The sequence below is a fragment of the Gastrolobium bilobum genome, unplaced genomic scaffold (genome assembly GCF_033153095.1).
Source record: "Gastrolobium bilobum isolate Gb01-03AN ecotype WA unplaced genomic scaffold, APGP_CSIRO_Gbil_v1 utg35275, whole genome shotgun sequence".
Taxonomy (NCBI): domain Eukaryota; kingdom Viridiplantae; phylum Streptophyta; class Magnoliopsida; order Fabales; family Fabaceae; genus Gastrolobium; species Gastrolobium bilobum.
In genome coordinates, this window is record NW_026897206.1 from 71824 (window position 1) to 96496 (window position 24673).

Sequence of the window (24673 nt, forward strand, 5' to 3'; positions counted from 1 at the left end):
ACGAGCGAATCTACTTTCTTACAAAATTGTGTTCAAATCATTTCTCTTCATAATACGTGGGATACACAAAAACTCAATCACCCCAACTTCCTTATCTAAAGAAGTGTATATTAGAACAAACCAACATGAATTGAAGAAGTAAAATAAAATATGCACTTGAGACTTTTTGAATTGCACATTTTCTTTATTAACTCACTCTCATTTACTAAAAATAACATGCTTGTTCTGATTTGGTAAATATTATTGCATAAGTAAATCAATGTCTACCCATCAAAAATGAGTAATTACAAGTATAGCAATGTTCAATTGTTCACTATAGAGAGTAAAACAAATTCATTAATGGTAACTTAGATTTTAAAAAATTTACCAAAATTGCATACTCCCCAATAGCCTTCATGTCCACACCATTCCTCAACAGTTGAGGAAAAAACAGCCACTTCCCGCTGACCGCCAAGAAAGCCACCGTGAGCGGCCCCGACACGGCACAGTGCAACCGCCACCCACGGCAGACCATCACCTTCTTCACCACCACCTCCGCCGCCGTGCACACACCATGAAGCACAAAAAACCACGTGACTTCCCACGTGGGAGGCGCACGTGCAAGGTAATAATATATCAACTCATGCATAAGACCGGACACAAGGAACGTGGCCAACATGGCAGCACATGTGCCCCAGGAGGGACCCACAAAACGAGTAGACACATGGCGGAGAGGATCGTATACGGTGGGGCGTAGAATACTTGAAACCATGAGGTTCCATCTATGACCCCAAAAGTCCTGAAGTGAGGTGCAAAGGTAGGGTTCATTGAACTGTGGTTCAATCTCAAAGTTGAAAATGGCTCGAGCCGGGGCTGCGGTTATGGCTAGCACAAGCTCTATGCCAAGGTACATGTGGCAGATATAGAGGGCTAGGATGAAATGTGGGTGTAAGTTTTCTCTGTAGTCATAAGCGCATATGATTGAGGCCAAGATAAGGAGTTTTAGAAATAGGAGGAAAAGGGGTTTTGGTTTTTGAATGTTTGGGGTGTGTTTGGGTTGGATGGGAAGTGAAGCTATGGAGATGAAATGGAAGATGTTTGGAGAAAGGGAAAGAGGGCCTTTGTTGAAGGAGAAAAGGAGGAGCTTGAAACTGCAAAGCCAAACAAGGAAGAAGGTTGTGGGCCCACCAAGGTGAAAGGAAGAGAGGTTTAAGGGAAGGATAAGGAAGAGATAGAGAACAGGAAAGACAGAGAGAAGTCTCATGAAGCCTTTTGGTATTCTAGAAGCTATGTAATAACAATAACAAAGACATGAGATGACTATAATCCACACCTTTATGAATCTCTGAATTTCACCATCCATTTTTTGGTTCTCTCTTGAATTGTCCTGGACTTGGTTTTATGTGAAATGTCAACGAGAATGGAGACCGATGGGTGATGAGATATGTGAGGCTCACAAAAAAAATATAAAAAAAATTATTATTATAATTTAAAAGAAGAAACAAAATGTACTAAATTATATCGATAAAGACAATGTACAATGGTCAAAGTTCTTGCTATGTATATAGGGTTTTATTATTGTTATGTTACATGATTTAAGTGTTGTTTCTAACACACACACAAATTGTGAGAGAAAGTGGAATGATGAAAGAGAAAGAAAAACATGTGGACCCCACCTCTTTAATGTGTGTGTAGTAAAGTGATGTTATATTATGTTAAATGATAAACATAAAATCCATGTATATATATCTCGTTTGTTCTCTTCGATTTAGGAAGCTTGCAAACTTTAACATGATTCCTCTTTTGTTTTTTTTTACATGATTATTTTTTTGAGAAAATTGTTTATCTTTTTAAATGACATAACTTATATTTTTTCACTCTCATAAAGAAATGAGACTTATACCTTTATTTTATTTTTTTCAACTCTCCTTCTTTATCTATCTCTTTCTTTCTCTTAAAATGACACAACTTTACATTCTTTAAAATGACACACAATTCTCCCTTCCTTTTTATATTTCTGCATTTTGGTTCATTTAGACAAACGTTTCAGGACAAAAATAAATAAATAAAAATGAAACTACCCATACATCACGCAGATCCCGTAATTAGGAATAATATAAAAGGTGTACATTTTCCGTCAAATTTTCTGACTATAATCTATACTTTTTCTTTTTCTTTTTCATTTGTAGAATATTTAAAATATTATTGTGACAATATTTTTCAATATTTATTATCATATTGCATTTTCCTTGTTATTTAAATTTTTTCTTTTTTGCATTCATAGAATATTTAAAAATTATTAGTAACTATTTTTCAATATTTATTGTTATATAGGATTTTTCGTATAAATTTTATCAGCAAATAAATTTATTAATTCAAGCTTCCAAAAAACATTGTTATAAAAAAAATCATAAAATTATGTTCAATGTTAAATATTACTCATTTATTAATCAAAATAGCCCAAATATAAAATTTAAAATTTTAAAGGAATAAAAATATGTGAAGCACAAATTCAGAGGCTTTTTTCCATTATCAATTTACGGTAATTAATTGCCTAGACATGGGGTGAGATGCTAAGCACATTCATATCTAACAATTCTTCTGACTAATCTAACAAATTAGCCTCTGAAATTATTTTCCACTTGCAGTTCAGTCTTTGAAAGTATCTGAATATATAAAATGTGTATCAATTCAACCCTTTATGTTTCTTACTATGATCCCTATGAAGGCCTGAGTTGATAAAGTTTTGTAAATTCAGAAATTAACTTGTACACACAATTAAATTCCAGGACAAAAACTACAAGTAGGGAATAATTCCAAAAACTAATAAATTGCAAATTTACTTATTCTATTACTCTTTCATCTTCATTGTCCTCATCAACTAAGGCAGAGAAAACAAGAAAGTACCCTTTGCCCTTTGGGAAGGACACGGATGGAAGGGAGCATAACAAACAGAAATTCTCTGAATGATGTACCAGGACCACAATCAAACAATCTTTATGGACAACACGTTCCTTCTTAATATCATCTATGTACAATATATCACATCTTTATCCAGAACCTAAAAAAGATAGAAATTCAAACTACTCGTTCTACCGACCCGCTGAATTCTGGCGTGAATACAAATTGTGAGGACCGGTTGCAAAAGGAGGCAGCCCAGTTCCATATCCAGGTTGGGGCACACTAGGTTCAAAAGTGCCATTTCTACCAACAATAGGAGGTTCAGATCCCAAAGAATCCATCCTGACAGGATTTAATTCATCTAGCCGAGGTGCATATCGTTGCATAGTTGATGTATTCATCATGTAAGATGAATCGGGTACTGAACTGAGTAACCCATAACTAGATCCCATTTGGCTATAAGCAGAATCATGACCAGATAGATTATTACTCCTCATAGAATCAGGATTCTGCAGCCCGTAAAGGCGAGTCTGTTGCCTTGTCTCCAATTCTCTCAGGTAATTCTGATCCTCCATGATATAGGGTCTATATCCAATGCTATTGGTGCTGTCTCCTAGGAGGCTGCTATGGTGTTCCTCTATATCTGTAACCCCATAATCAGAAAGAGGATCGACAACACTAGAGGCAACTCCAAACTCCATACGTGAGGAAGAGGGGGGATCCAAATGCCAATTACCATTGTCACCAAAATCAATATACGTAGGTGACATAACAGATTTGGGCTGATAACCTTCAACTCTCCCATCATCTGGATTGGATTGACTACGGTCAAGTACTTCCTCAACCATTTGATTTACAGCCTGCATTTTGGCTGGTGATGTCACACTTAGTCCACCGCCCTCATTTTCCTCTGTTCGTTTCCTCTTCCATGAGGTATTCTCAGCCATCTTCACCCAATATTCCTGTCTATCTTGACTCTCTCGATCAACATTTCCATGCGGCGAGCTTCCTTTCTGACTTTCATTCATAGACGCATGATCTTCTTCGTTATCAGTTGACTTCAAGAGATCATGACCCAGAAAGAGATCATCAACATGGTTACCATCCATAGTGTGACTGGCAGGTGACTTTTCATCATTAAAGCTTTCCGTTTTTAATACTTCATGCTGGCTGAACAGGTGACCATGCTCCTGGGCTATGACCATGTGCTTATCAGTCCAGTCCGGACGGCTCCAAAGGTAGAGCGGGGGAGGCTTAACATTCCATTGCTCTATTTGCCTGTCATTGGCATCAACTGATCCAGGTAGATAAAAAGACTGGAGACAAAACCCGGAAAATTATAAAAAAATAAAAAAGCAGTCAGAATACCAAAAGGAGTGCATCAACCAAAACATAATTTCTACATTATTTGGCTCCCCAATTTATATAATCTCCAAATGCCAATTACAAATATCACCAAACATAATTTGTATAATATTTACCTTGCCTGCTAGGAAATTCTCATCCTGCCAGACAAGATCATACGGCGACCGTTTTTTATCCAGCCTATAATAAGAAAATAATTGTGAAAAGTCAGGAAAAATAATAATGAACTATTTCATCCAACCAGGAAGCAACGACTCGGGTAGTCCGGGCAGGCTTATGTAGAAGGGAAGATTATTTTAACTCTCCCATCCATGAAAAAATAACGAGAGAAAAGACACTACCTCTCTGTCTCAGGTGGTACTATAAGAATCATGAGCTTCGGTCTGAACTCGAGAGCCTTATCTATAAACTTGTTAGCCAAAGCTGCTTTAAGCCCAAAGGGAGGATTGAGGCCCATGATCTGTTCCAGAAGAAGACAAGAAAAATAATGAAAATAAATACATGAGTTGGCCATGTGGATATGCATGCTAATCTCAACCATCCAATTGACCAATTCTTACCAATTGCGACCCTGTAGGCAACTCTTTTGGCTGGACGGTCATCCAATCTCTCATCTCAAAATTAAAATCATTCTGTAAATAAAACAAACAACATTCTGGTAAACAGGTAAAGAAAAATAACAAGATAATCATAGACTAAACCCTTAACTATAGTCTGCATTTGTCTTCATTCACCAAAAATTATTTTGCTCATAACATGAGAACGCCAGAGAGTCATAATATTCATCTTAAGCCAGTTCAGTTCACAAAAGAGTCTAGTAAGCTATTTTATACAGCCCATTAATTATTACCAAGCATCATTTAAGCCCCAAACTACTTAAAATTACAAAAGCCTCCAAACTTCCATTGAAAAATCACCACGTCAAACTGCTATTCAGTCTTCAAAAGTAGCAATATGGCCCCAAAAAAATTACTTATTTCATGTAGCAAAAGCATTGAAATATTCCTGAAGAATATGCTGGCAAGTTACTAATAGCTATATTGTACACCCACCCATATACACCAGATGCTTAAAGTTCAATCATATGCATTTACCGTTTAAAATGAATGAAAAAAATCTGATAAGATATGAAGAATTAAGATGGACAAGGAATTTTCCAAAAGAGAGGGCATACTCAGGCAGACACCTCCGCATATCATATTACTGGATATATTTAGTACATCAAATTCTTCCTTGCCAGAGCTAATCAACCAAATTACATGCAATATGTTATTCCTAATCCGGACACTTGATGAGATGATGATCATATCAATGTCGATAGAGGAGCCACAAAAATATTAAAAAAAATGGAAAACCAAAATATCACACATACAGCAATATTAAAGCATATGTCAATACAAACAGATATATAAGCATTGTTAGAAGTATTGAAAATAAGTTGATAAGAAGTCCCACTTCATTATATTAGTCTTATGTAATTGCCATAGTCACTCTATATAACAGAGCCTCCGCTGTTCTATTGACACATGGATTTGAACATCGCCTTTCCTTTCCACGTTATTAATAACCTGTTTCATCACTTTTTCACTGCCGAGTTCACTAAATTTTGGAAATCTTCGTTTCTTACTTTTTTGCCAACCTTTTCTCATTTGTTTCTTTCACTGCATATCAAGTCAAAGAAATCAATGAGAGAGGAAAGAGAAACGAGAGAGAGAGAATGAGTGGTTCATATTATTCAATGGTAATCAGAAACAGTACACATGTGTCCTTTATAGAGCTCCTAAGTTTGTTACAAACGTTACACGTCATATTTAGTTCACCAACTAATATATTGGCTATTTACACAAATATCCTTGAGTACAGCTGTGACCATAAGCACAGCTGTCCAGTTTACAATATAGCTACTCTAATATGCCCCCTCAAACTCAGGGTGGATGGAGATAACTGTGAGAATCCACCACACTGAGTTTGTCTCTCAAAACAGCAAACCGTGAGGCAGATAAGCTCTTGGTGAGGGTGTCAGCAACTTGATCAAGAGCTGGAATGTGACAGACTTGTACTTCCTTAGCAAGAACACGTTCTCTGATAAAGAAAATGTCTAGTTCCATATACTTGGTTCTGGCATGAAGGACAGGATTATGAGACAGAGATACTGTGCTCAGGTTATCACAGAGAATCAGAGGTGTACGAAACTGAACTTCGAGCTCATGAAGAAGAGATTTAAGCCATAAAACTTCTGCAGTGGCTAGAGCAAGGCTGCGATACTCAGCTTCAGTGCTAGATCTAGCTATAAGATTTTGCTTCTTAGACCACCAAGAAACTAAATTAGATCCAAAAAAGACACAAGCTCCAGAAGTGGACCGTCGATCATCAGGATCACTAGCCCAATCTGCATCACAAAATGCTGTGATAGAGAACAAATGGTTGGGATTGCATGGTTGCAACAGCGTACCATGATGTAATGTACCATTCAAATAACGCAAAATCCTCTTGATAGCAGCCCAATGTTCTTCAAGGGGCTGAGATAGGAATTGGCAAGCTTTATTCACTGAATAGCTGATTTCAGGTCTAGTGAGAGTGGCGTATTGTAAACCTCCCACAATAGACCGATAGAAGGAAGGATCTGAGTAATAATTTGACCCATACTTGGAGAGCTTGCAGCCAGATTGAAGAGGAGTAGAGATTCCTTTTGCATCTGCCATGTGAGCTTTGTTAAGTAACTCTTTAATGTATTTAGATTGAGAGAGTATTAACACTCCACAAGGTGCTTTCTGCTCTTCAATTCCAAGGAATAAATTAAGCTCTCAAAGATCTTTGAGAGCAAAGGTAGAATGGAGTTGTTGAATGAGAGACTGGATGTAGGATGAGTCACTACCAGTGATGATTATATCATCTACATAAACCAAGAGGAAAACACATTGAGCTGCTTTCTTGTAGATAAACAGTGAGGGATCACACTTACTAGCAGTAAAGCCAAGATGAAGTAGAGTGGTTTTCAATTTGTCAAACCAAGCTTGTGGTGCCTGTTTTAGGCCATAAAGAGCCTTATGCAACCTGCAAACAAGAGATTTATTAGAAGATTCAAAGCCAGGCGGCTGTTGCATGTAAACTTCTTCTTCAAGAGTGCCATTGAGGAAGGCATTATTAACATCTAGCTATCTTAATGACCAGCCAAAGGTAATGGCAATAGTGAGTACAGTACGGATTGTGATGGGCTTCACAACTGGAGAGAATGTCTCTGTGTAATCAAAACCAGCTTGTTGGTGGAATCCTTTTGCCACCAACCTAGCTTTATATCTATTTAGAGAGCCATCTGGATTTTCTTTGACTCGAAAGACCCACTTGCAACCAATGGCTGTTCTGTTGGGAGGAAGAGGAACTAAAGACCAAGTGGAGTTGATATGAAGTGCATCAATTTCAGTTTGCATAGCAGAGAACCAGTTGGGGTTGGCCAAGGCTTGTTTGACTGTGCTAGGCTCAAGAAAGGTGGAAAGAATGTGAGGCATGCAGGCTGTTTTGGAACGAGTAATGATGGGGTGAGTTGGTGAGTTTGTAACGGAACCTGAGCCAGAACTAGAAGGAGAAGAAGATGAAGAAGTGGGACTAAAAGAAATAGGAACAGGAGAACCTAAATGTGAGGAGGCAGCAGGTGAAACTGACCCATAAGCACAGTTGTTGCTAGAATGTGATGTGTCTGGAGATGAAGCTGGACTTGGACACGATGAGGATGATGTTGGTTGGTCTGGGCTGCATGCTGGTGTTGAGGAGGTGCTGCTAGATGCTTAGGAACTTGGACTATTAGCACACGGCAGTGATGATGAATGTGCAGTAGAAGTAAACTTTGTTGGTGATGTCATTAAAGGAATTATATTGGAGACAGATGGAGAAGAGTCATGTGAAGGAGTGGTGGAAGGCAAATTGAACCAAATAGGGTAGGGAAATTTTGTTTCATTGAAAAGTACATCTTTTGAGATAAAGAGTCTACCATATGAATTGAGACATTTGTAGCCTTTATGAGTGGGAAAGTAGCCAAGGAAAAGGCATTCACTACTTCTAAACTCTAGTTTGTGACTGTTGTATGGTCTTAGGAAAGGAAAACACACCCAAAGACTTTGAAGGATTTATAGTCAGGAACTGTTTTATGCAATTTGATGAAGGGAACCTCAAAATTTAAGGCAGCAGTGGGTAAACAATTGATGAGATAAACAGCAGAGATGAAGGCATGATCCCAAAATTTTATAGGTAAGGATGCATGGGCAAGTAAGGTGAGGCCAGTCTCAACTATGTGACGATATTTTCTCTCAACCAAACCATTTTGATGATGAGTGTGGGGACAACTAATCCTATGAATTATACCAAGATCTTTAAGCTGCTGATGAAAGGGCCTAAACTCTCCACCCCAATCAGTTTGAAGAGCTTTAATGGCCGACTGAAAATTATTTGACACAAGTGCTTGAAATTGGTTGAAAACAGTTAATGCTTCTGACTTTTGTTTAAGAGGATAAATCCAAGTGTATCGAGAGTGAGCATCTACAAATGATATGTAATAAGTGAAGCCCATTGTAGATTTAACAGGGGCTGGACCCCACATATTACTGAACACAAGATCAAAAGGTTTTGCATACACTTTGGTGGATGGAGCAGAATGCAAACGATGTATTTTTCCCAAACAGCAAGCTGAACAAAAGGAAATATCTGTTTTATTTGGAATAGAAATGTTACAGGATTTTAGAACAGAATTTAGGGCCTCAGTGTGAGCATGTCCCAGTCTACAATGCCAAAGGGAGTACATATAGTTTGATCCTACAGATTTTACAGAGTTACTAGCTTCATTGGATATATATATATATATATATAATGTGCATTGTGTGAGTACATCAGTGGGTAAGGTACTAGAAGAAACTGAGCTACTACACACGGTCTTAGGACTACAGAAGACAGAATTGAAAATAGAAGTAGGAGAACACTGTTGACTTGATTGCTTATTAGAGTTCAAGGAAATATTGACTCCTTGAAAACGGTACAGTCCATCTGTTCCCAAAGCACCATTCAGCAACACTTCATGAGATACCTGAGATTTCACACAGCAAGTGGAGGGGTGAAACTCAAAATAGACACCATTATCTCTAGCAAACTGACTCACACTAATGAGATTTTTAGTTATAGATGGAACAAGAAGTAAGTTATTGAGGTGTAAATGAGTGTGTGGTTTGAGTGGAGAAGGAAAAGAGGAGTGACCAGCAGCATTCACTTTCAAACCTTGGCCATTCCCTATGTAAACTTGGTCTGCACCTGACAATTGTGTGCTTTGTAGCAGGTTCTGAGGATTAGCAGTGACATGGTGAGAAGCACCTGAGTCTGGATACCACTCAATGGTTTGAATATTCGAAGGAGTTGGCAGAAGTCCTTGACCCTGAGTGACATTGCATTGCTATTGAGTGGCTTGTTGAGGTTGATTGGTGGTTAACAGAGCTTGAGGTTGGTTTGATGCAGCAGTTCTGTTGTACTGATAGGATCTCTGAAATGAAGATTGTGGTAATGGGAAGTACTGAGGGGCTTCGGGTGGAGGGAATTCAGGTACAAAGTTTTCATCAAACCTATACCAACAGCTCTGAACTCCATGTCCAAACTTATAGCAAAGTTGGCACTGGACATTGCTACGTCCACGACCTCTTCCTCCTCTGTTGTTTCGAGCATAGAATCTCCCTCTGCCTCTTTCATTATTTGAGCCATAAGGCCTTTGACTGTACATGTTCTGGTTCTGGTTAGTTTGTATAGCACCAAATGGAGGTCTTGTAGTTGTTAACTCAGATCTAGAGGCTTCCTTTTGATCAATGGAGACTTTCTGAACTAGATTCACAGACATTGATTCTGAGAGAAGAGTTTCATTTTGCCTTGCAAGCATCATTTCATAAGAAATAAGTTCAACTCGCAAATCACTGAGTGAATATTGATTTTCGCGAGCTCTAACGGAGGTTACAAACGCATTGAAATCTGGAGGAAGACCAGCTAATATTAACTCAGTTTGTTCTTCTACAGAGATAGGACTTTTAACAGCTTTCAGTTCATCACAGATGGATTTCACTCGTCTGAGGTATTCAGCTACAAATCTCCCACCTTTCTTGATGGTACGAAGTTCAGATTTGAGCTGATGAGTCTTAGATCTCATCATTCCTTGAAAGAACTTATGAGTCTGCTCCCAAGCTTCGTATGCATGGCTAACACCAAGGATCTCATTCAAGACTTCTTCTGAAACAGTAGAAAGGATCCACGAGAGGAGCATCTGATCTTGACGAAGCCATTCAGTATACAGAGGATTAATGACTCCGTCAACACGAGCTTGCTCAGATTCATACTGAAGAGGTATTTTAGGGTTTACAAGGAAGTGATGAAGTTGGTGAGAAGTGATTACCGGTTCTACAACTTGATTCCAGAGGAGAAAATTACTCTCTGTTAGCTTGACAGAGATTTGATGAGTGAACAACGACGAAGAAGACGATCGGTTCTCCGTTGATCCATTTCCAACAGTGGTTCCGGTGGCTGAAGCCGACGGAGAGTGTGGTTGCGAAGCGGAAGATATCGAGTGAGACGATCTGTATCAGGCCCTCAGAAAGAGAGCTCTGATACCATCAAAGAAATCAGAGAGAGAGGAAAGAGAAACGAGAGAGAGAGAATGAGATATTAGAGTAGCTATATCGTAAACTGAATAGTTGTGCTTATGGTCACAGCTGTACTCAGGGTTATTTGTGTAAATAGCCAATATATTAGTTGGTGAACTGAATATGACGTGTAACGTTTGTAACAAACTTAGGAGCTCTATAAAGGACACATGTGTACTGTTTCTGATTACCATTGAATAATATGAACCACTCATTCTCTCTCGTTTCTCTTTCCTCTCTCTCTTTCCTCTCTCTCTCTTTCCTCTCTCACTGATTTCTTTGATCAAGCAATCACCATCCCAGTTGTAGCCTGGCCCCATTAGTCTTTGGCCCAGATGTAGCCTGGCTCTGTTGGAAATTTTATCAGCAACATATTGGCCCTGTCGGACTTTGTCCTATAAATGTTTAGTTGGACCTCCTAAGTTTTCATGTGGTTGAAGCTTCCAAATGCTGTTCTTGATGAAATTGGAGAAGTTTTAGTTCCTATTGTATATACTTGCTTGTCACGACATTTCTGCTTGTGTTCATTCAAACGAAGTCTCTTCTTCCTTAGTTACACAATATTTCAACAAATGACGGTCATTCCAGCCATGCTGAGTTGTCTTTCCAGCAACTTTGATCTGTCTGACGTCTCCAGCATCCCAGAGTTGATTTTGCACTCATGTTTTATGGAGCTCAAATATATTATTTGGTTAATTTTTCATATGTAAGGGTTCATTTGTAACAAACTCAAAGCTTTAGTAAGTTTTAACTTGAAGGGGAGTGTTAGAAGTATTGGAAATAAGTTGATAAGAAGTACCACATTGTTCCATTAGTCTTATGTAATTGTCATAGTAGCTCTATATAATAGCGCCTCAGTTGTGCTATTGAGACACGTGGATTTGAAAATTGCCTCTCCTCTCCATATTATTTAACCACCAGCATAGTCATATTTAACCAAATCACTAGTTTTTCAAAGATTATGGTTATTCTATTACAAGGCGGTAACAAACAGAGAAGACATCATTGATAAACTGAAATATTACAACTGGAAGCATATTGAAAACCTCTGCCAACTTGTCAAAGATATCAGAAACAATACAAATAATAGAAAACACACCAATACTTTAAACTTTTAAATACAAAAAAATTGGTCAGTTTAAAGTCAGCAATCACAGATTGCAGTGGCAATTAGCAAAATTCGAATAAATAGAATTAGAGTGATAACAACTTGTAAATTCACCTTCGTTGGAAGTAAATCATAGTTTTTGTATGAGCATCTCTTCCCATTCTCTTCGAGCTTTTTCTTCATAAGGGTGCTAAAATCATTTGCGCCACAACAAAAGTCCACGATCTGATAATAAATAATCATTCCCAGTAAGTTAATCAACATTAAAAATTAGAATAGATTATATATGCAATGGTAATCCACCAGACAGTAATAGTAAATCATAATTTCACAAGGAAAATGTGATCTTTTGTTGTACCGATATGGCAGAGAAAGAATTGTCGAACACAGAAGAAATGTTAGAAACAAAGAGTCTAACATAGAATTCCAGATAGGCAGGAAATTGACACAGAAATTAAAAAAAGATTTTTCCTAGACTAGTTAAACCATAGAATAATCAAAAACCAGCATCATTTACTTCCCACCAATTATTTGTCAGAAAATAAAAACTCAAATATCTTGATGTCAGATCTGTTCAAAGTTTTAGTAAATAATACACTACAACTTCAAGTATGCACAAACTCTTTGGAGGACCATTTTCACTCAGCCTCAGGCGAATATTACGTTATAAAATTAATGACAAAAAGTATGCAAGGACAACAAACTAAATAATTGTACATTAATATCAGTACTTACTGTATCACCATTCTGAACATACCAATGAAGTCTATCAACAATCTGCAAACAAAAAAACCATTCTTTTAAGTAATGCTTGATGGATGCAATTATTGTGGGTAAGCCAAGAAAGAAATCCATTCCAGCAAGACAAAAAGTTATTCATATCAAACGTGATGAGAATAATCACTTTCCAAATGATTTTCCAAATTTTAAATAATCAAACTCCAGGAAAGCTACATTGTCAAGAAGTGTATTACTATGCACCTACTTGTGCAATTCAGAACATCGGCAACTATTAGTGCGATAACAATAAAGTTTGAATGATTAGTTTGTTTTAAACATGTGCTTGTATAAATATTAAACACCTCAGAAAACTTACACCAAATATCTTATCATATAATCCATTTTAAACTAATGTTCAAATGCTATAACTATGAGCATATGACAATAACCTGACTTCAAACTATTGAGGTTGGATAATATCTTTTCATAAGCTCTAACAATCATGTAAAAAATTTATAGAGGTCATCATAAAGCTAAATAAGCATCTATAGGTAAAACATAAGTTCATCCAAAAGGGTCAAAATCATTCTTGGGTTTTTCATTGAGCTTTTTTTTGGTTCAAGTGAATCTTTAACTCAGCACCATGTCTAAAGCTGGATCCTTTCCAACCCCATTCAAATAATTATAATTTCAGTGCCACATATGATGAGTTTCACAAGATGCTAAATCTAATACTTCATCTACAGTTTAAACCAAATAAATCCCAGACAAAGGCATATCAAAATTATGAAGACAGTTTTTGGACACTTCATTGCTTAGTAGTTAATCGCGCCGCAATAGCGCCGTGAGCCACGTCGTATGGGCGTTGCGGTGCCTCACTGCAAGAAACCACGTCACGTCGCACCAGAATGCAATAGCGGCCATTTCGATTGCATTTGCAGCCAAATCGCAGTCATATTGCTGTCATAAGGCAAAATGTCAACTTTGTCCTAAATTTAAATGTGTAACAGAAATTTTTTAAGGATTTTCTAGTTTATTTGCGTCTCTCTGTGTCACTTCTGCTATCTTTGCCTTTAAAAAATGTTTCTTTTTGTCATTATTTCTGTCATATATATCTATTCCGCTATTTCCGCAACCCGCTATAGCATTTTTCGGGATTGGCCGCGACATGCCGCAATCCGCATTTGATAACTTTGCTTCATTGACAGATAGATTTTTAATTAGGTGGTACTGAAATATTTTTATGTACATAGCCTCTCCCCCTCATAAGAGTATTTACCCAATTGTTCATCACATTGCCATCATTCAAACCATTAAACCCAACTAAGAATGACTGGCCGCCAGTATCAGGTCTATGTTGTGGTTGAACTAAAACTGAAAAATATCATTATAGATGCATGCTTCTCTTTAAGCTGCTTACCACATCTTACTACATAATCAAAGCCAAAAGCATCATAATTATTGTTAATCTGTTTTCTTTTATTACAGCATCTGCTTAACTATTTCCACTATTCATGACATCTGCCTCACCCAAAAATCTATAATACATATTCAAGGGCTATCCTAGATCAATAATACTCTTCAATGAAAAGGAGGATATTAAAACTAGTTTTTGTGTCTCCCCAACCCAGCAATACCAAAAGATGTAAAAAGATACAATCAAAAAGAGAGAATATCAAGAACACAGGAATCTGATAAAATAACAAAAATAAAAAGAGATGAAGTTGAATGGGAATATAATACCCCTTCCAGCTTTTCCAATTGAGTAAAATGGCGACCATATGATGTGTAGCGATTACCACATAGAACAGGTGCAAGATATACTCTCAGCTTGTCCTACAAAAAATTCACTCAATGTAGTTGTGATAACTGAACTGAATCATTTCCATGAATTTAGAATTGCATCTATTGTGTACCATAAATGAAAACACCAAATTTATGAAACAGATATCAAGATATGTAACAAGACATAGCATAAAGCATGTTACGAAAGAAAAGACAATGAAATAATATCATGCTGTAAAACGTATTAGAGGGGACTGAACATTTAGACACAAAACCAAAATTTCTCGAAAAATTAATTTAAAAATAGGAAAGTACCTTCCACTTGAATATTTGGTTAAGAACATCAGGTTCACAAACAGCTTCTGCATCTCGAATGCTGTGCCCATCCTCTAGCATCCTTAGAGCTGTTCTAACAGCCTATATACACACAATACAGAGCACATAAGCTTAAAACTGTAAAGAACCTTGGGATACACCACCCCAAAAGCTAGCTCAAAGAGTGAGAGTGCCCAAGACCTTATAAACTCCACATTAGTTGCACATACAACCAATGTGGGATTGTATATCTCAACACGCCCCCTCACACGAGAGTCCATTGGGCTTGAAGAGTGGATGATGCAACAGGCCCAGCCTACCTGTGCTAAGAAATTCCACAAGAGAAAGTGGGGAGCGGCGAAGCTCTGATACCATGTAAAGAACCTTGGGATACACCACCCCAAAAGCTAGCTCAAAGGGTGGGAGTGCCCAAGACCTTATAAACTCCACATTAGTTGCACATACAACCAATGTGGGACTATATATCTCAACAAAAACAAACTCCGCAATACAACACCATAGAGTAATAAATATAGATAGATGTGTACCTCAACCGAGCCTTCCAACTTGCCCACTCTAATGGTCTTCTCCACAACATTTTTCAACGAATGAGCATGAGTAGAAGCAAATTTATGTTCTTTTATGACATTCGCCAAAGTAACTGATGATGTAGCTTCTTTAAACAAAGCCAACAATCTACATCATTAGAAAACATCTTAACAATATCACCATAAATAACAACATAACACAAAGACAGCTTTAGAGTTTCAAACAAATATCCAACAGAATGTTATTAAACACTAAAAACTGACCAACACCCCCCCCCCCCCAAAAAAAAAAAAAACAAAAAACACACTAAAATAAAAAAAAAATCAACATCAGCAAAAGCATAAAATAGGCAATCCAGAAGTCCAGATACGACAGATTTACCTCCTCTCTGAATCTGCATCTAATGCGGGCAATGCTTTACTCAGTTTTTTAGTCGGCTTCACTGACAGGGTGTTATTAGCTACATTATCAACCTGATTGCCAGAATTAATTTGCTCAGAACCCTTCTGCATGTAAGCATATAATTTCTTACCCAATGAGAGCTTGTTTTCCTCACAGTCAGACCTTTCAGTTTCCTTCGAGATTGACCTCTTATTTTCATTCAAAAACCTTGATGCTTCATTTACTTTCTTCCTTGAGATATTTGATCCAAAAATCTGTTCAGACTTCTTGATACCAACTTTCGCAGAAGACATCTTACCAGACAGTTTAGATACTTTAGCAGTATTTCTTTTGCTAAGTAAATTATGTAAGTCAGCATTGTCCTTGTTCAACATAACTCTCTCTTTGGTTGCTGGCTTTCTCTTCTCCTCAGCATTAATTTCTCGTACAGTAGCTTTAAAATTGGGGAATTTTATATGATCTCTTATAGGAGTCCCAAGTTCATCATCAATCTCATGTTTTCTGGTGCAAAGAATGGGAAAAGCTATTAGATAGGAGGTTAACATGGATAAATTGGAAAGCAAAAGTATCCTTATACTATAACACTTACAAGCAATATATAAGAATGCGATTGTTTGGTAAAAGTCCTTCCCAAGCCCTCGTTATAATATCTTCTTCCTCTATGTCATCAAAAGCGATCTTTCTGATAAAAGCAACTTGATAATCAACCCTCTGGATACTAAAAATTAGAATCATTAAATGAATACTAGAAACACAGGACAAAAGGTGATATAACCTTGGCAAACATTTGCGATGATATGACTTAGGACAACGCCTACAGACAGCAAAGTGTAAATCATGTTCCTTCTTGTTTTCCATTTCTTTACAGACACAGCAATAATGAGTAGGACAAGTAAAAGGTTCTCCCCCAGCAATATTTTTCTCAAGTTCCTGTGGAGCATCCTCAACCACCCGGTGAAGTAACTTTGCAACACATTGTGGATGATAAAAGAAGCCACAGGTTGCAGAAGCACATTTAAAGACCTAAAACAAAACGACTTTTAGTCCAATATAAAAACAAAAAAAATCTAGGAAGATCATCCTATTTCTGAAAACCGTTTGTTAGGAGTAGTGTATTAAGCATGTATTTACTGCAAAAAGATATATATGCCTTTGGTGGTACTACTTTGTACTACGTTGTACTGCTAACCTTTCTAATTTCTCTTTTATTTTTCACGGTATAGAGCTCTCTCAATTTGTATTCCTCTAAAACAAAGCAAAACAAAGAGATCAAAATAGGTAGCAACAGCATCGTGACCTAAGTCATGTCTTCAAGTTAGGGCAGCCATTGAATTTCTCAAGGAACTAGTAGTGGTCACCAGTGACATCAGGCCATTTGTGGTTGATTGGCACCATGACAGGGGTCGGGGGCAGGATGGCAGCTGACAGCTAGCTGGGTTATAGGTTTTAGTACATTTTGCTTCAGTGCAAGCATTTCAGGGTTGGGTTTGTTTTTCCTGGTCCAACCAAGGTCATCCGGCAACTACGTACGAAATAAAAGGAGTGAAGTGAAGTAGCACTCGATTCTGTCTTGAAAAGGAGCAGCCATCTATGATTACTCTGTCTTTCATTGGCAATCCAACGGACGTATTCTCATGGAGTCATGTTGTCTATGTTGATGACATAATCATAACTGGGAGTGACACATCTGGCATTTCAAAACTCGAGCTCCCTTCAAACCAAATATCAGACGAAGGACCTAGGCCATCTAAAGTATTTACTGGGTAAACAAAAACAAAGGTAAAGTGGAAGAAAGGGAAAGAAAATATTACTCTGTAATTCTCTGAAAGTTGATTAAAATTACAGCTCAGAAGTGTAGAACTGATAGATATACAGATACGTCAAGCTTGCAGAGCAAGCTGAGCCTGGACCAAACTAACTTGGTATTCAATTAATTGATACAAGTTACAACTCAATGAAACTAGATGCCACGTAGGCATAACTAAATGCCCCAACTAAAATGACTAAATAGCAGCTAAAATAAGGCTAAAATAACCCACGAGTATTTACTCTAATACTGGGAATAGAAATAAGCAAAAGCAAAAAGGGCCTTTTCACTCTCAATGAAAATGTCCTAGATCTCCTTTCTAATGTTGATGTGTTGGAAACTAGGCATTGTGATCCCCATCGATTCCAAATATGAAACTTATTGCAAGTGAGAGAAACTTAATACCAGATTCCCAAAGGTACAAAAGACTAGTCAACACACTTAACTACCTTACTATGACAGTATGACTCATATGGACATCTCTTTCCTATTAGGCATAATGAGTCAGCTCATGTCATCTCAGTATTCTCATTGGGATGCAATGTTACATATCCTAAGATATTTGAAGGGAACCCTGAGACTTGGAATTTTTTAAAGATATTGGGCTGGACATCTTGTAGATAAAAAATCAACTGGCGACTGCATGCCATGATCCTTCGAAGTAATTTTATCTCTTGGAAAAGTAAGAAACAAAACATAGAAGCAATGTCAAGTGCAGAGTTCGAAAGGGGCCAAAATTCCCGTGAATTATTGTGTGTGTATCATTCATTTGATGAGACTGGGTTCCAAGTTTCTCTACTCAAGAAGTTGTGGATCGAAAACCAAGCCACTTTTCAAATTGCCTCAAAATCAGTATTTTATGAAAGAACATAGCACATGGAAACCAACTGCCATTTCATTTGAGAGAAGATTCAGCAGGGACTTACATCATTTACATTTACATGACATGACTCACAAAGGCGTTTTATGGGCATAGGGTCAATTATCTTTGTAACAAGTTTGACATGATTAACATCTATAAACAACTTTGGGGGAAGTGTATAGTAGTGTAGTGTAGTAAGCACTCAAATAGTGAGCATAAGGGTATTTATGTCTTTGTGGTACTATTCTATACTACACTGTACTGTATCCTATTTACTTTACATATAAACACATGATTTGCACCTAGATTGGGTACGGAAAAAGTTTCTCTTATTTTAAACCATTTGATCAATAAAAATCACCACCCAGAGAAACCAGACATTAAAGTAGGAGAACTAAGTGTTAAAATCGAAGAAGCCTCTATACTAAACAAGCCAACAAACCATCAACGACAAAACTTCACAGTAACGCATATATTGGAGTCCAAGGACGAATCTGCTACTTAACGTGTGAATTATAAGTTTTGAAGCATAATCATTCTGCAAGTTTAAAATATCAGTGTTTAGAGATTAAACTGCTGAAGATACTGTCAACCATGCAAGGTTAATTTGATCAATGGGAAGGCTTAGACTGGTCAGACAATTTGTACGACAAAAGACTGAAAGAAATCAATTTCAGGGGTCCTAAGCATATAATTTGTAGTCCAGCTCACCATAAATATAAGGTATAGAAAGAAAATAAATAACGCAATATGATTCAATTAAATAACATTATCATATTTCCTAAAAAAGTTAATTTGTATGGATAGTAGATATAGGAACATGTCTTTCTTTCGATTCTGGCCAACAATCAAGTCCATTGCCCTCCAAAGCTAAAATCTTTTGAGATCTTTGACAGTCAGTCCAACAAGGCAATAACTCGACCAATGAAACATGCATGACCCAATCAACAACTCAACCAAGACCCAAAGCATGTGGGATAATGAAGTATACAACACGATCATTCCAGTAGGACCTTTCCTGATGTTCACAGTTACCAAAAGGCACCACAAACATCACCCAAATCATTAAAAGAAGTGGGATCCGAGTTAAATATGCTAAAAGCTAATTCTCCTCAAAGTAAAAGTGATAAATAAAAAATATATATTCAGATAGACTACAAAGGATTGGGTGGCATTTCATACAGCTAGGGGGAAATATATAAATGAAATAATCAAGAAGAGCAACCCATTTTGTTTCACACAGTCGTACCTCAGCACCTGAAGATTTATCAGAACAGCCTAGTTTGCCACATGCGAAGCACTGGTGCTTATTATATTCACAATTCTTACAATAAAAGTTCTGAATCTCCTGCAAAATTTATCACAAGCAGTCAAATTTCTACATTATTACACAATGAAAAAGGGAACGGAAAAGGACGAGTCAAATAAATATAAAGAAAAAGTATAATTAACATACATCTACTTCCTTCCGGTTAAAACCGAGAGAGTCACAACTAGATTCTTCACCATCCTCCTCAACTGCATGAAATGACCTCATGCACTTTCCATCACAACTGAATTTATCATTTAATAACAATTTTTTAGAAATAAAATTAAATCAACTACTATAAAATAAAGAGGCAAGTAAATATGAATGTGATACTCTTGAGAAATTATGCACAGTCACATAAATAGAAAGCACAGTTATCGCACTAAATTGAATTAAACCACACAAAAAAAACTTCATACCACAAAAGTTTACCGCCATTGTCACAAATCGAACAAACAGAATCAAACAACTCATCCTCTCCATCTGACTCTTCAACAGTATCATCAAACATATCGTTGTCAATATCATCAATTATAAATCCAGGTCGTGATAAATCTTTAACTTCCTGAAATCAATGAATTAGAATCTTAAAAAATATTACAAATGATACATATAACATAATTAAAAAGTAAAGAAAGAAAATATATCAGAAAAATATTTTCAAGGAAGAAAAATTTAACATCTAAATACCTCTTCAGAAAGTTTCTTAATCCTCAGCTTATCCTTATCTTCCAGAACCATGAGCAAAAGCTGTTAACTCAAGTAATTGTCGTTAAAGTGAGGCAAACATGTCAAGAAGAAAACAAGAAATTATATTTTTTTTCCTTATAAAGAAGAAATTAAATGTTTAATACTTTAATAAAAAGAAAACAAAACTTTAATTTTGTTAGATAGCAGAAATGCAAGTCAGAGGATAACTAAATACTTATAACATAACTAAAGCCAAAGCAAATTTGAAGAGCACAAAGTAGACATTTAGCATGTGAAAAAGGAGACTGAGAGAGAAGGAAAACAAGAATATATTTACAAGATGAATCAACTACAACAGTATTTGAGACTACACATCTCATCTAGCTCAATGTTGGATGCAAACCACTTCATGAACTTCATATTCTTGACCTAGGAGTCTTACACATCCATCAATTAATTCAAATAACAAAGAAGAATCATGTAATACCCATTTAATTTAAATGTTATTCAAAGGAATAAATCTGATATAAGCTATGTTGCACGTTTATGGGTAAGAGTATCCTATCTAAATGATTATGATATGATAATGGATACAACAATTTTCTAAAAATGTAGGATGCAGTTACGGAAAGGTATACTAGCACAATATTCAACATTATATTAATATGTAGAATTATTGCATATTCATAATCATCCCTAAAGTCACAATTCAAAAATAACAAAAATATAATCATTTGTAAAGAACCTTGGGATACACCACCCCAAAAGCTAGCTCAAAGGGTGGGAGTGCCCAAGGCCTTATAAACTCCACATTGGTTGCACATACAACCAATGTGAGACTATATATCTCAACACGCCCCCTTACACAAGAGCCCATTGGGCTTGAAGAGTGGACAATGCAACAGGCTCAGCCTACCTGTGCTAAGAAACGCCACAAGAGAAAGTGGGGGGCGGAGAGGCTCTGATACTATATAAAGAACCTTGGGAGACCTTGAGGTCACCACCCCAAAAGCTAGCTCAAAGGGTGGGAGTGCCCAAGGCCTTATAAACTCCACATTAGTTGCACATACAACCAATGTGGGACTATATATCTCAACATCATTAAAAAATAAGCATAAACATTGTTACGACCCCAATAAGGAATAGGTGACATCCTATAGTTTGGCAAGTATATTCCCGAAGGAATATACCCAGGCAGCAGCTAGAGTAGTTAAGGGCATTAATTAGTATCCCAGATTAGTTAATAACTGCTGTATAGACAGGAGTTAGATGGTTCGAGGCTTATGAAAGAAGCCTAGATGGCTGTATACAAGGGAGACACTCCCTACTGATAGATATTCTTTGACTATTCTGTTGTAACTGAGGCTTTGCCAAGGGAGAATTCCCTTATAAGAGGATTGGCGTAATCTTTTTAACAAGATTCTCTAAACTTGTACAAGCACAATTATTTTTACTTAGTTTTTGACTATTCTGTTGTAACAGAAGCACATTGCCCACTTTGATAGGGATGCAGGGAGAGAGTTGTACACGCAACTTAATTTTTATTCATCCATCCTCTCCCATAAAAAAATTGTAAATCGAAACAGTTAAACGGCCTATTTACTTTTATTACTGGAAGTCATCAAAGGGTATGATAAAGTATAATAAGATGACCTGTTTCCTTCAAAAAAAAATAACAATAAAAAAAAGGACAAGCAAAGAACACAACAGATGATTTACAAACACAGCTAATTAAATCTTCCTAGCCTTGCATTGCATCAACTATCATACAAGGAAAAATGTTTTATGTAAATTATAAAGGGGCCCACAATTTTGTTTTCTCTTTCCTCATCTCACTTTCTCTCTCTTCTTTATTGTCTCTGCTGCAGAAGATTTTGTTGTGCAGTGACATAAGATATATAAACCCCAATTAAAAATTCAATTTTGTAGCAATTAATTTAACATATTGCAAAATTATACAATTATAATTTCAAACCACATTTTGAATCAATAATCCCAAAAATGATGTTTCAGAAGGGGAAAAAGATCACACGCTAATTTCCTAGTTAACCACCACAACGAATTTTGTAAAGTAAATACATACCTGGGACTTTGCTAAGACAGCATCCCTTTTGGCAGCTTCACCCATTAAAGCCACATGGTCTGATAGATCCATTTGCGAAGGCATAACCTCATAAGAGCTACAAATAATTTATTAAAAAAAATATGTCATGATATGTACGTCCACAACAATTAGGAGAGAAAGAAGCCCAGAACTCCAAAAATTACCTAAACTCCTTATTCTTACTCAAGTTATCCCACACAGATTTTGCAGATATGTCAGGATTTTTCTTCAAAAGATTCAAGAAGTGAATGGTGACTAAAATAGTCCTTATAATATCCTCATAGCTCTTCCTTGGCTTCTGAAGTTTAATCCATCTTCCATCCTTTGATAGCACTGATATCTCAGGCTTCACATAGGAAATATCAAACTTCCACGCTATGACTTGCATGAAAATCTTCTGCAGCCCATTATCCGCAAAACCGTGCAGGAAAACCTTCTCATTCTTGCCACCCAGTCTCTCAGACTCACTCCATTGAATTGGCAACACAGAAAAAGACACAGGCGCATCTCTGTCATCTTCAAAATGGTAATTTGACACAGATAGTGGCCGAGTCTCACCCTCATCATCTGAAGACGCCATTTCCCTTCTTTTCACCCCAAACCCTAACTACTCAACACCTAAGCACCAAATATATACATCAATGAGTAACTCTTAGAACAATTTTATCTAACGAGAAACTAATATTATCATGTCACCTTCGAAGTTATGAATATTCAATGGTAAAATCCACAAGTGATAATCAATATAGACAAGCAAGACTCGAGCAAAATAAAATTTAACGCTTCTGAAAACTGAATTGAACGGGACATGTGAGTAATTATGTGAAAAAAAAAAAAAAAACCCAAATCATGGAACCCTAACCTGCTGCCATTTTTGCGAGGGGCTTGAAATAGAAGAATTCAAAAAGGCTAAAGCTATTGTCGCATCATATTTCAAACAAGGATGAGAAGAAACGCAATGAAGCATGAGAATGATGAAGTTAAGTACCTTGTACGACAACGAACGCAGCGTTTCGAAGATTGTGCCTATAGCTTCGGGTTCGAAGGGCAAGTCGCACAGAAGAGAAGAGAAGAGATGGATCCGTACGATTGTTAATATGTTGCCGCGCTCCACTGCAATTTTGGGCCCGTCTATGTGCCTAAACTCTTGCCGAAGTGTTTTGCCACTAATAATGAAGCATTTCTGCGTCAAGGTATCTTCATATCTTAAAAAAAAATTGTGTATTTCGAAGGATAATTATTTGGAGGTATTAAAAAATTTTATAACTTTTATTATTAAATTATTTATGAGAAAAGTGTTTGTCATTTTAAATGACAGAAAGTTATGTCATTTTAAATGACAGAAAGTTATGTCATTTTAAGAGAGATACAGACACAGAGAATTTGAATTTTAAATTAAAAAAGACCACTCACTTTCTCTCTCCCATGATTTCTGTTTTTCTGTGTCTATCTCTCTCCTAAAATGACATAACTTATGTCATTTAAAATGACAAACACCAAACTCATTATTTATAGTTGATTTCAGTCGATCTAATAATTATAATTTATTATGAATTAATAATTATATTCAATAAATTATAATTATTAGATTAGTGAAAATCAACAGTTATTAATTTAGTACTAAGAGTTCTAAAAAATTTTGGTAATAAATATAACATCTCCCTAATCATTTTAGTAAAATTATTTTTTTATTCAATGTGTAAATTAAAAAAATTATTTTCTTCATTTATGATTTTTTCTTATTATAAAACATAGGAATTTTGACTAAAATAACACAATTTCATATCCTTTAAAACTACAAACATTAATCCCTTTTAAAAAATAGGAACTAAAAACACTAATATTTGTTTTTAAAAAACTACACACTTTGCGGTGGTTTATCATTCTTGCTATTATGTTTGGTTATCATTAATTTTGAATTAATCTAACAATAACCAAACAAATACTAAGGGTGGTATAACTGCCCCCTTATTTCTTTTACTTTAGTATTTTAAATGTGTATATATATATATATATATATATATATATATATATATATATATATATATATATATGGGCTTAACATTTCTTAAGCTGCTTGAGATAATTTTATCTCTGCCTACTAAGGGTGTGCATGAC

At 36.3% G+C, this 24673-nt stretch overlaps 2 protein-coding genes across 3 annotated transcripts; both read right to left on the bottom strand.

The window, feature by feature from the left end:
- Positions 1 to 272: 272 nt before the first annotated feature.
- LOC133304896 (probable long-chain-alcohol O-fatty-acyltransferase 5) lies at positions 273 to 1342 on the bottom strand. The gene has a single exon (XM_061504974.1). It carries the CDS (start codon positions 1340 to 1342, stop codon positions 314 to 316), a length of 1029 nt encoding a protein of 342 aa, XP_061360958.1. The 3' UTR covers positions 273 to 313.
- Positions 1343 to 2791: 1449 nt separating this feature from the next.
- LOC133304891 (protein ENHANCED DOWNY MILDEW 2) lies at positions 2792 to 23694 on the bottom strand. 2 transcript variants are annotated; one of them, XM_061504968.1, is made up of 20 exons: positions 23544 to 23694; positions 22720 to 23173; positions 22535 to 22631; positions 20452 to 20511; positions 20181 to 20326; positions 19909 to 20005; positions 19702 to 19800; positions 16559 to 16806; positions 16373 to 16465; positions 15914 to 16284; positions 15763 to 15823; positions 15381 to 15528; positions 14833 to 14934; positions 14476 to 14568; positions 12748 to 12789; positions 12127 to 12237; positions 4806 to 4877; positions 4587 to 4705; positions 4362 to 4425; positions 2792 to 4196 (listed from the first exon to the last, which is right to left on the bottom strand). In XM_061504968.1, the coding sequence occupies exons 2-20, from the start codon at positions 23133 to 23135 to the stop codon at positions 3072 to 3074; spliced, it is 3564 nt and encodes a 1187-aa protein (XP_061360952.1). In that variant the 5' UTR covers positions 23136 to 23173; positions 23544 to 23694; the 3' UTR covers positions 2792 to 3071. The 2 variants fall into 2 exon arrangements, with proteins under 2 accessions (XP_061360952.1, XP_061360951.1); XM_061504967.1 differs by having other exon boundaries at positions 15763 to 16284.
- Positions 23695 to 24673: the final 979 nt, after the last annotated feature.

Excerpts from the sequence above, each read along its gene's own strand:
- LOC133304896 (XM_061504974.1), bottom strand. The coding sequence starts at position 1,342 with ATGGATGGTGAAATTCAGAGATTCATAAAGGTGTGGATTATAGTCATC.
- LOC133304891 (XM_061504967.1), bottom strand. The coding sequence starts at position 23,135 with ATGGCGTCTTCAGATGATGAGGGTGAGACTCGGCCACTATCTGTGTCA. Across the intron at positions 20,512-22,534 it reads CTGTCTTAGCAAAGTCCCAG|CTTTTGCTCATGGTTCTGGA; the intron begins GTATGTATTTAC and ends TTGAGTTAACAG. Across the intron at positions 12,790-14,475 it reads AATTGGAAAAGCTGGAAGGG|ATTGTTGATAGACTTCATTG; the intron begins GTATTATATTCC and ends TTTTGTTTGCAG.